This window comes from Saccopteryx bilineata, chromosome 4, assembly GCF_036850765.1.
Source record: "Saccopteryx bilineata isolate mSacBil1 chromosome 4, mSacBil1_pri_phased_curated, whole genome shotgun sequence".
Classification (NCBI taxonomy): Eukaryota; Metazoa; Chordata; class Mammalia; order Chiroptera; family Emballonuridae; genus Saccopteryx; species Saccopteryx bilineata.
In genome coordinates this window covers 63184766-63196277 of record NC_089493.1, presented here as the reverse complement: position 1 = coordinate 63196277, position 11512 = coordinate 63184766, and the positions used below count along the sequence as shown (strand labels likewise).

At 41.7% G+C, this 11512-nt stretch overlaps 1 protein-coding gene across 9 annotated transcripts in view; it reads left to right on the top strand.

The window, feature by feature from the left end:
* The first annotated feature begins 6466 nt into the window (after positions 1 to 6466).
* Positions 6467 to 11512, top strand: part of TCF12 (transcription factor 12) — a 374569-nt gene continuing 369523 nt past the window's right edge. For 3 of the 9 annotated variants that reach the window (XM_066276120.1, XM_066276117.1, XM_066276115.1), the window contains exons 1-3: positions 6469 to 6731; positions 7670 to 7766; positions 8788 to 8860. In XM_066276120.1, the coding sequence (XP_066132217.1) occupies positions 7692 to 7766; positions 8788 to 8860 (148 nt within the window). In that variant the 5' untranslated portion in view covers positions 6469 to 6731; positions 7670 to 7691. The other 6 variants (XM_066276118.1, XM_066276121.1, XM_066276119.1 and 3 more) reach the window with 6 other exon arrangements.

The window sequence follows — 11512 nt, the reverse complement described above, 5'->3', positions numbered from 1 at the left end:
CAAAACTGATGAAAGCACTATTTGGTTTAAAAATTATATATAAAAAAAAGATATATAATTTTAAAAATACTTCCAAATAATTCATTTAGCAAACATTTTTTCTTCACAATGTTTACAGGCCTTGTTCCATTGCTCTTGAGTCTCCAATGTTGTTGTTGAACAACAGATGCCATTTTGTTTTTAGTTCTTTGTCTTTGTCCTGTTTTGTGTTCTCTCTGGAAGCTTAAAGGTTTTTGTCCGCTGTGTGCTCAGAATTCCTGGTCACATGGTTTGGTATAGTTCTATTTTTATCCAAGGTGGTGGGCAGTTGGTAAACTCATTTAATTTTGGTAACTCATGTACTTCCACTTTGGGAATTTTTCTTAGATTATTTCACTAATGACTTTCCTCTTACCTCTCTTTTTGAAGCCGTTGTTATTTGGATTTTGAATCTCCTCATGTGGTGTTTTCTGTCTTTTTGCTCTGCTTTTTAGGAAATTTTCTTTCCTTTCTCTTCTCTTTTACCACTTCTCTCCCTATTCCCCATTTATACTTTTCTCTCTTCAATTCTAAATGTTCTAAATGTCTCACATGATAGTTGCTTTCCTCAAATGTCTGATAATCCTGGTTGTCTGCTCCATACTTAGGAATAGGGCAATAAATGCTGATGGAAACTTACAATGATTGGGTGAGGTTTTGTTAGCTATAAACTTACCTGTTGAGTGATTTGTTTGGGTTCATAATTGGGGAACCTCCCATATCAGTATCTTCATGTCTTTTCTCTGGCATTGATCAGATTCCGCATGGAAGGATCTTCTAATCTCTTCCCTGAAAGTTGAAAAACTGGCTGCCAAAATCTGGGAGCTAAATTGGTAAAGATATCTGGGGGCCCCAGAATCCAATATACAAATGTTCATTTATTCTGAAAAGGTATTTGCTGTTTGGGATGCTTCTCTTATTTTCTGAATAAATGAGATCTGACTGTAAGAAATATGTATAATGAATTTTTCTATATTCAAAAGAGAATGCATTAGTTAAATAAGATGATTCTGTTTTAATCCTAGCCCCTTAATGTCTCCTGTTCCACTTTCAGAGAATAAGTTTGCAGCATTTTACCCAGGTAGGAGGAAAGCATTTGTTTGCCTGACTGCATGCAGTTGCGAAGGGAATCTGGGGAATCTGATTGTTTCTTAAACGGATTTGCAAACAATCCTCCTTATAGTACTTCCCTCTTTCCTCACTTCAAGAGCAACTAGTAATGGTGACTAGTTATGGCTATTTAGAGCCTTTTGGAGACCCTACTATATGTATGCATTTGGTGACTGATTCACCTCATTGCTGCCTTAAGAGTTAGTTTTGTCATCTACTGCATTTTAAAAAACCACTCTTCTATTTTTCTAGCTAAAAATCTTCTCAAATATTATTGCCATTGTCTTCTCTCTGTGTCCCCATGCTTTTAATCCTTAAAAGGTCATTTTATGACATGACATGATACACTTGAAACACATGACGTTTACTGTAACACGAGGGTAGAAAAGCCAGAGTACAATAGAAGAGTCCATACATTAAATATAGGGAGGTTCTTAATATCACTCTGTCTGCCTTTTTAAATGGGTTTGAAATTTTCTATAATAAAAATGTTTTAAAAATCAAATACTGATATCTTCGTGTGATTTTTAGAAGGGAGCAAAATTTGGAGCATGTGTTAAACTGCCATTTCTATCAATACCTAGATGTGCAGAACCATTCATTTTTCAACAAATATTATTGATCATTCACTGTATAATAGGTACTGTGCCAAGATATACACAAGAATATGGAAAAGAGAGATTGTTATTCATCAAACTTGATCAACTCTACTCAGTTTTTAAAATTAAAATGTGTGGCTCTCTAAGTTTGATGTTTTAGAGTGTTTGACAGTTTTTCTTTTTATACAGAAAAGGCTTTTCTAAAATATGAAAGAAACCCTAAAGGGGAAAGAGACATTAGATATGAGATGGAACATTATGAAATATCTCCTCAAAACTGAAGATAGCATTCATACAAGCTATTTAATGGCTTGAATGATAAATGATGTTATCAAGGAGTAGAGAACTCTTTTTATCTGTAAACATAAAGTAAAAATCTATACCAAAAATCCCACAAAGGTGAGGGACTCTTGTTGGTTGATAGAAGAGAATGAGGAGAGTGGACTATTGATGATGAGTAAAAACTTGGCTTTTAGCTCATCAGTAATGGGTGTATCATGAACTAAAGGTAATACTTTATTAAGCTAATTGTTACATAAAATTGTTCCCTTTAGTCTCAAGATGATAGCTGTGGGGAATAAAGGTACAGACTGCTAGCTGCTCTCCAAAGGAGCAGAGAGCTACATTAGCCATCAACTTTGGTTTTAAGTAATACCAGGAGGTCAGTCACTCCATCCAGATAGCAACTTGCCACTTGACTTGATTAGCTCTATTCTTTCCTCTTCTCCACCTTCTTTCTCTGAGCTTTCTAGAATACTTGCCTTCTAAACAAGAGATCAAGGTCAAGTCAATCTCTTAAGGAAGCAAAGCCCATTGCTTTGGCTGCTTTTGCATTTACCTATGAAGATTTCTCTGGGCAACTCAGGGCTCTCTGATAAAACTGTGTATTTTCCAGTGTACAGTGTGGGGGTTGGGGTATGTGGGACCTCTAAGAAAGTAAGGACTGAAACTATGCTGATGGAACTCCTGTATCTGCTCAATGGTAGGCTAAGGTGAATGGACTAAAATCTATCAAATTATAACTTTCTTGAGGGCAGGGTGGGCTTGAGACTCTGTTCTTCAAAGCATTTAGCACTATGCCTTGCATATAAGAAATATTCATTAAAAAATTTCAATAATGATTTTTAAAAATATTTTATTTTTTCATATTTTTAGAGGACAGAGAAAGAGAGAGAGAGAGCGAGAGAGAGCGAGAGAGAGAGAGAGAGAGAGAGAGAAGGGGGGAGGAGCAGAAAGCATCAACTCCCATATGTGACTTGACCAGGCAAGCTTAGGGTTTCGAACTGGTTACCTCAGCGTTTCAGGTTGATGCTTTGTCCACTGCATCACCACAGGTCAGGCAATGATTTGTTGATATTGGTTAACTTACACTATAGAAACAGTACCATTAATTATCACTCAATTTGTATTACTGTTATTTTTCTCTCCGACATTTTCAATAAAGCCTTCTGGCTCTATCTAGCAAGGTTAGCAAAGGCCCAGAAATAACTTACAAGTGACAAAAACTCCAGTTTTATACCCTTTTTTATCTTCCATATATATCAGGAATTGGTGGGAACAATATTCTCCTATTAAAAATGATACAAGCAATGATAACACTACAGCATGTAAAAAATCATATATGTCAAAGATTGATAGATTTAATTTCAGCCCTCCCTTTTTATGTCTACTGTGCACTGGGCACTATGTAAGTGCATCATACAGACAGATGTATGGCAGTACCAACCCTCAAGGAGTTACAGTCTAATGAGGAAAATAAAGTATTAAATGATATGACCTATCCTAGTTATGAAAAAGTTCACTATTCAATCCCTCAAAGGAGTGAAGGAGTCCACATGACTGAGAGTTTGGGAAGACAGCTATTTCTTCCTCGAATTAGTTGTAAGAGAAGTATGAGAAGAAACTGACCCTCCTTTTCTTTTTGAAGACAGCATAAATCAGGGGTCTCCAAACTACGGCCCGTGGGCCACATGCGGCCCCCTTAGGCCATTTATCCGGCCCCCGCCGCACTTCTGGAAGGGTACTTCTTTCATTGGTGGTCAGTGAGAGGAGCATAGTTCCCATTGAAATATTGGTCAGTTTGTTGATTTAAATTTACTTGTTCTTTATTTTAAATATTGTATTTGTTCCCGTTTTGTTTTTTTTTACTTTAAAATAAGATATGGCCTGACCAGGCGGTGGCGCAGTGGATAGAGCGTCGGACTGGGATGCAGAGGACCCAGGTTCGAGACCCTGAGGTCGCCAGCTTGAGCACGGGCTCATCTGGTTTGAGCAGAAATTCCACCAGCTTGAGCCCAAGGTCGCTGGCTCCAGCAAGGGGTTACTCGGTTTGCTGAAGGTCCGCGGTCAAGGCACATATGAGAGAGCAATCAATGAACAACTAAGGTGTTGCAACGCGCAATGAGAAACTAATGATTGATGCTTCTTATCTCTCTCCATTCCTGTCTGTCTGTCCCTGTCTATCCTTCTCTCTGACTCACTCTCTGTCTCTATAAAAAATAAATTAAAAAAAAAAAATAAGATATGTGCAGTGTGCATAGGAATTTGTTCATAGTTTTTTTTATAGTCCGGCCCTCCAACGGTCTGAGGGACAGTGAACTGGCCCCCTGTGTAAAAAGTTTGGGGGCCCCTGGCATAAATCCTTCAGATGGGATTACATAATCTCCCCATTTCCCAAGACTTCTCTGAGCCATGGAATCTTACCACTGAATTGAGGCCTTCAAAGTTTCAGATTTCCCATCTGATGTATAGCCATTGGGCCTATATTGCTAACACACTAGATTACAAATAGCAGAAAACACTAATCCTGTTAGTTTAATCAATGAAGAAAGACCTGGGTTCAGAAGCTGTTTGATCAGAGGCTCAAAAACATCAACAAAAATCACATTTCGTTTTGCCTATGCTTTTTTTTTTTAATATTGACTTTAGAGAGAGGAGAGAGAGAAAGAAAGAGACAGGAAAATATTGACCGGTTCCTGTATTTGCCCTCACTGAGATCGAACCCATAACCCTGGTACGTGGGAAACATGCTCCATCCAGCTGAGCTGGAGCTATCCCACCAGGACCTGCCTCTGCTTCTTTCACATCTGCTTTATTTTAATCTGGCTGGACCTTGTGGATGGAAGATGGCTGCCCACAGTCCAAGGGCTCCTGGATCCCCCCACCCCCCAACAGAACATACTAGTAATATGTCTTCAATTTTTTGGATTGTTTTTATGCACCTTGATTTTTGAGTACATGCAGGTTGCCTCTGAAGCTGTCTTGAAATATGAAACAAAAAAAACCTTCCCAGAAAATCACTCTTCTCATTGGTTCATTCGTGTCATGCCCATTGCTGAACAGTAACTGTAGCAGGGAATTGGGACCATACTGATTTATTTAAGTTGGAATTATGTTAACTTGCTTATATTGGAACCATATACTCCAGTAGGCAGCCAGGGCTGGGATGTGATCCTAAGAAGGGGGTGGGGGTGTGTTTGCCTAGATAAAGAGAAGTGGGTATAAAGGAGGCTACCACAGGATCTGGCACAAGGTCCAGGGAGCAGCCATTGACGTCATGGAAATCTCTACCCCCAAGCTACAATTGCTTTCTCCCGCTGGACAGCTCCGGTTGTAATAAAGTAAGGTAAATGCATATTTGCAGGCAATCTACCTCCTTGCTTCCATACAAGTCTGGGCTCCAATGGCTTCTTCTCTCCATGGTTGTTACCCTCAAGGAGTTGTCTGCTTCCTTCAATTTGTTACTTTGGATGTCTCCTTTCTTCACAGTGTTTCTCCTTCCTGGCTTTTACTGGTCTTTACTGCACTCATTGACTCAAAAGAATGAAAACACTGGCTGCCATTAGAGAAAACTTCCATCTCCGAATCGAAAGGAATTGAGGTTTAATTATATATTTTGTCTTCTTTCTATTCCGTTTGGGGATTCTTCAGGCCAAGTTCAGAACTTGAGCCAAGTTAGTGGCTGTGCGACAGAATCTCCCTGGATCAAATGAAGGGACTGGCTCGATCCATTTCCAAGAACTCGTGGTGCTGTGCAGTTTGGTGACCCGAATGGGATTCGGGTGAGAAAAGGTGACTGTAGACGTGGGGGCTTGAGTGAGTGGAGTACTTGGGACCTGAAGCCCACGCAGCTTTGTGTGGTTTGAGAGGGTTTGCCCCTCTGCCTTCCGCTCAGCAACAAATTTGACCAACTGCACCTACTTCAAATGTGGACCGAGGTGGCAGGAGGTCCCTTCCCCACGCACGCATCTTCTGTGCCCCGCGCTGAGCATTCTCCCGGGGCTGGAACCTCCCGGCCCCGCCGAGCGCGGGTTCCAGCGTCCATCACGGCTCTGCGTCCTCGGGCTGGGTGGCCTGAGCAGCCGATCCAGATGGGCCCGCAGGGGCGTCTCCGCCGCTTGGCTTCGAGGCCCGAGGCAGGAGCGGGACCAGCTGGAGGAGGCGCCACGGCGCCCGCCACCCCGCTCCCGGGGGCCCGGAGGAGGCGTCCTCAGCGGGTAGCCCGGCCCTGCTTCGCGGGGTGCCTGCGTGCGTCTCCGGCCCCTCCCGCCAGTCGAACTCCGGCCGGCCTCACCCCACCGCGGGCTTTGTCCACCGGCGGCACGGCGCCCCTCCCCGTACGCGCCAGCTCCTCCCCGCCCCCTCCCCGCTGGCCCCACTTCCTTGGCGCAGGCGGAGGCAGCGGGCTGGCGACGCAGGGGTTAAGCCGGGGCTCTTCCCGGCGCGGAGGGATCCGGAGCCGAGCCGAGCGCGGTGGTGAGGCCGTCTCAGCGAAAAAAATGTCCGCCTGAGGAAACCCACAAGTTCTATTCGGGGGGACCGCCAGCCCACCCCGGGGAGGAAGGGGCGGCCAGGCCCGAGAGCCGCCTCCCCCGCCTGGATCCGAGAGCTCGCGCGGGGCAAAGTGAACCGAGCCGCCGGGCGGTGCAAGGAGAAGCCGGAGCCCGCTCTGCCGGCCAAAGTGAACTTTAATCGGGGTGGTTGGATGCGGAGACGGGGCGGCAGGTAATTGCGGGAAGGCGAACGGGAGGGGGACGCCGTGGCGGCGCCGCGGACGCCACCGCGTCCCTGCCGGATCGGAGGCGTCCCCGGCCCAAGCCCCAACTCCGCGCCCCTTTGTACAGAGTGAACCAGGGCGTCCCCTCTAAGTTGGGGAGCGGAGTGGGGGCGGAGGCGAGAGTCGCTGGCGGCCAGGCCCGCGGGCGGCGCGCTCGGCCTGCGCGCCCCGTTCGGCTCCTGGCTCGGGCTCCCGGGCGCGCGGGAGAGCGGGCTGCTTCAGCCGCCGAGCTAAGCTCATTGTTCGGCAGGTCCGGGGCCGGTGGGCCGCGGGCCGGGCAGCAAAAGTGGGAGGAGGCCGAGCCGGGAGAGGAGGATGCCGGGCGAGAACGAGACTAGTTGTCGGTGTTTCTGTTTTCTTTTTAAAAACGCCCCTTGACGCACGGGGGTGCTTTTCGGCCCCCCGGGCCCGCCGGGGACGTCCGGGCGGCGGCGGCCGCGGGCCTGCGAACGGCGCGTTCCCTGTAACTTGTCAGTTCTATTGTTGCCGAGCGAGTGAGTCACTTCGCATCTCCACTCGCTGCCGCTCGGCTCGCTGGACGCCCGGGCGCCCCTTACACGCCCCTCGAGACCCCCGCCCCGGCCGGACCCCGCGCGCCGACCTCCGGGCGGCCGCGCGGGGTAGGGTAACCCGGAGGGAGAGGGGACCAGCTTGGAAACTTGCGGGAGAGGCGGTGAGTTGCGGGAGCCGCTACGTCGCTCCCGGGCCACGCCGAGGAACGCGTGGATTCACGGACGGGGCGCGGGCTCCCGGCTCTCCCGCCGCCTGTCCGCGCGGCGAGGGAAACGAGTTGGGTGAGAGTCAACCCCGCGCTCTTGCTCATCTTTGAGCCCCTCTCCATCCCCTTGGTGATCTCTAGCTGAGTCTGGTTCTTCCTCTACCTTAGGACCTGCTAGAAGTGGCTCAAGATGAATCCTCAGCAGCAGCGCATGGCCGCTATAGGGACCGACAAGGAGCTGAGCGACCTGCTGGACTTCAGTGCGGTAGGAGAGCTTTCCGCGGCATCTTGGGGGTTTCTGCTGAGGTTTACAAAAATAAGAAAGAATCGAGGAGGGGGAGAGCGACGTGGAGTCTAGGCAGCGTGAACTCGCTTTGCTTTGAGCAGTAGTTCTCAGGGCTGGAGTCCAGCTCCCCCAAGTTGGACACCTGAACTTTGATGTAATGTCTAGACTTGCAGATTTAAAACTTTATTGCCAAAGGGGTCATTTGTTTTAACCAGTTAAAAAGGAAAACAATGTGATAACGAACTTTTGTTTTAACCAGTTAAAAGGAAAACAATGTAATCATGAGCTTCGGTTAAGTGGTTAAGTCACCCTCTGACCCTGATGATTATTAGGGATTTTGAACTTAATATGAGAAAAGAAAATTATTTTTTCTTCAACACTCCATTTCTCTCATCAAGCTGTGGTATATGAAAGATGTCATTTACAAGAAAGCCAGTCAGGGGCTAGAATTTCCAGCCTTTTAAGCGGAGTACCTTTATGATACATGTTTGTGTGTGTGTATTTTAAATTGTTTTTACCAGGGAAATGATTGAGTGACTTGGAAGTATCTGCTGAAACCAGAGGGCCCACTGCCCTTATTTCTAATATGTTGAATTCCTTTATTAACTGCTGTTAGGAGTCAGGACCAATACCTAAAACTTATAATGGATCTTTAGTGTATGTAGTAGTTTCACTGACTATGATTCTGTATATTAAAATGTAATATAAGTGTAATGAGATTATAGTTTAAAAGTGAAGGTCATGCATAAAAATTTGCTGTTTAAATTTAATAATCTCAGAATCTCTCACTTAAGTGACTGGGTTTGTAGGACAGAATATAACCAGTATTTCCAAGTGGTGTTAAGAAATAGTATCACTCAGTGTATTTGCTTTTCTGGGTCTGAATGTACATTTCCAATTATATTTTAACTTCCTTGAAATATACTAACTGATGACTCTTGGTTTGCAAGGAGTTTAGAAGACGGTCAGGACTAAGAGATACTTTTGGATTATTTTGCAGATGTTTTCCCCACCTGTTAATAGTGGGAAAACCAGACCAACAACACTGGGAAGCAGTCAGTTCAGTGGATCAGGTAAGGTGATGACTAAAGTCAGAAACTTATATTTTGGTGGTGTTAATACAGTTTAGTGGAAACATAAAGAATTTTAATATCTTTCTTAATGCTATTCTTTAGTGTCCTGTTAAAATTGTAAATAAAAACAGAAAAATTATAAATGAAAACAAACCGAGCCCCCAAATGTGGGCTGTTACTGTAAGGATCTATTGACATTTCTCTAAGGATTTCAATATGTATTTAAAATTGTCCTGTTTTATATGAATTTTTAAATTGAAAATTGTCTTAAGTACAAGGGATTATATCATGCTTCTGTTTATAGAAATGTATAAGAACTAAATACCCTATGGTCCATGTGTGATTTTTGAAAAATGTTTATTTAAGTATGTATTTTAAATTTTTCTAGATTTTCAGCCCATTATCATTATTAAACCCTGAGTTCTCAAGAATTGGTAAAATAATATATTTTAATACATGCACATGTACAGTGGAATTAAGTCAATCAGTAATTAGTAAAATGTCTATTTTGAAAGATGAACATTCTTTTAGAAGTCTGCAGCAAGCTTAACAATTTTTTGGATGGTTAATTGAAATGTTAATAGAATAAAACTTACAAATAAGTGAATAGGAGGTAGATTTATTTTCAAGTGACACCTATTAGATGACCGAATTCTGTTCTACCTGCAGATTACATTAGGATAATATTTAGAGTAAGTTAAATTAGATTCCTATTCCTATGCTGGTGCTCTCCTCTTTAAATTTACCTTCTATATAAGTACTCTGCTCTATTAACATTTATCTTATATTCCTTAAGTATACGTTTTTTGTTTTCTAACTTATTTAAACTCATGATTTAAGAAAAAAAAAAAACATTCCAGAAGCAAGGTCCATTCTGGTATACAAAAGGTATAATTTTCTGTTTAACTTAAGTGCATTCATTAGTGCTCAGAGAAGGATGAAAATAACAACAAATCAACTAACAAAAATACTAAAGCCATGACAGTATCATCTTAAGAAAACCAGCTATCAAATCTCTGAGCTGAGACTAGGTAATTCTTCTTTGACGGGTGCTTATTTCCCCCAGTATAGTAATAGTAACTTCTTAAGGTACTGTGAGAGTAAAACATTAGAAAGAAGGTTAAATTAGTAATCATTTCACCACTTTACATTTAAACGATATTCCTATTTAAAAATCATACAATAACTTAATTTACAAAAATTTATTTTTAATGGTGAAATTGTAGTTTATGGGGAAAATAGTATGTCATTTTAATACTTTAAGTTAAAAAAAAAAAAGAAAAGCACTTTGGATTGTAAATGTCCTAAGGCTAATGTTATCCTTAATAAAAAGGGTGTCATAAAATATCAGCCAAACTCCAGCTTTTCTCCTACCTATTTCCTTTTACTGGCAATCATTTGAAAATGGTCACTTTTGGGGGAGAGGGGAGAACATTATTAGTTAATGTAGATGAAGGCTGTATATTCCCTTTCTTTACTACTGTTTGAGTACATCGTAATTTTTGCAACTAAATCATTCTGAGGAGCTTTCATATTTACTTTGTCTAATACACAGTAGATGCTTACTGTATTTTATTAATGAATAGTGATATATTGTTCTTTCAGGCTGTTAGTTCCAGCTTGAATTGTAGAAAATATATTTGACACTCATTGATATCAAGGACATGGACTTCAGAAACTTGCTATGAGAAATATTTTTCTTTTTTAGAATAAGGGCAATTTTTTTATTTCTAAAATTAAGAAGGTATGATTTTTGTAGTCTGTGAAATTAAAAAGTATGTGAACTTGGTGTGGATTACAGACATGACATTGGATGTTATGGGCTCTTTTTATATTTTGCATTATATGAAGGAAAAATTATTTTTCTACATTGTAGAAGTAGTTATAGTATTTGCTTCTTTGGAATAGGGTAGTTTTAATTTTAAAACTGAGACTTGTTATTTATCCATTGAAAGTTTGAATTTAAACACCTGTATTCAGCGGACATAATATTTATCTGTGTGGTTTGTTTTAAATCTAGAAAAAATATTTTAAAAGCTGTGACCTTTAATGATTAGTTTTTGGGAAGGGAAAATGGCATGTGATTATTTTACATCAAAGTCCGTACTCTGGTAGATAATGGTTTTTCTGTAGCCATTTCTTATCCTAAAGGAAATGTCTAAAAGAAATTGGTATAGCAGTATTGTTTTTTAAAATATTTTCTTGATATTTGCATAATCTTCGGTCTTGAAATCAAAGGATATATAATACATTCTAATGTCTGTTTGTTTGCAGCTTATAAAGATCTGACTTTCCTTCTGAAGAGCTGTCTTAAAGATTAGAGTTTTCTTGTCTTTCGAGTAACATTTGTAAAACCCTAAGCCTTTTGCCTCATGACAACTATAATTGTACAGTATAATTTCCTTTCTTGATTACTTGTCCTTTTCAGGATGATTTAATTTCACAGTGGCATTATTTTTAAGAAATAATATAACAGTTTTGGAATTTTTTAAACTGAAAACATATGATATATGCTTGAGTACAATGTTATTTTGAAAAATCTTATTTCTAATGCAAAACAAATAACTCATATGATAGCTGACACTTCATAAAGTCACTATGGAAAAGATGAATTTGTATTATTTCTACTATTTGACTTGAGTAGTCTTTATC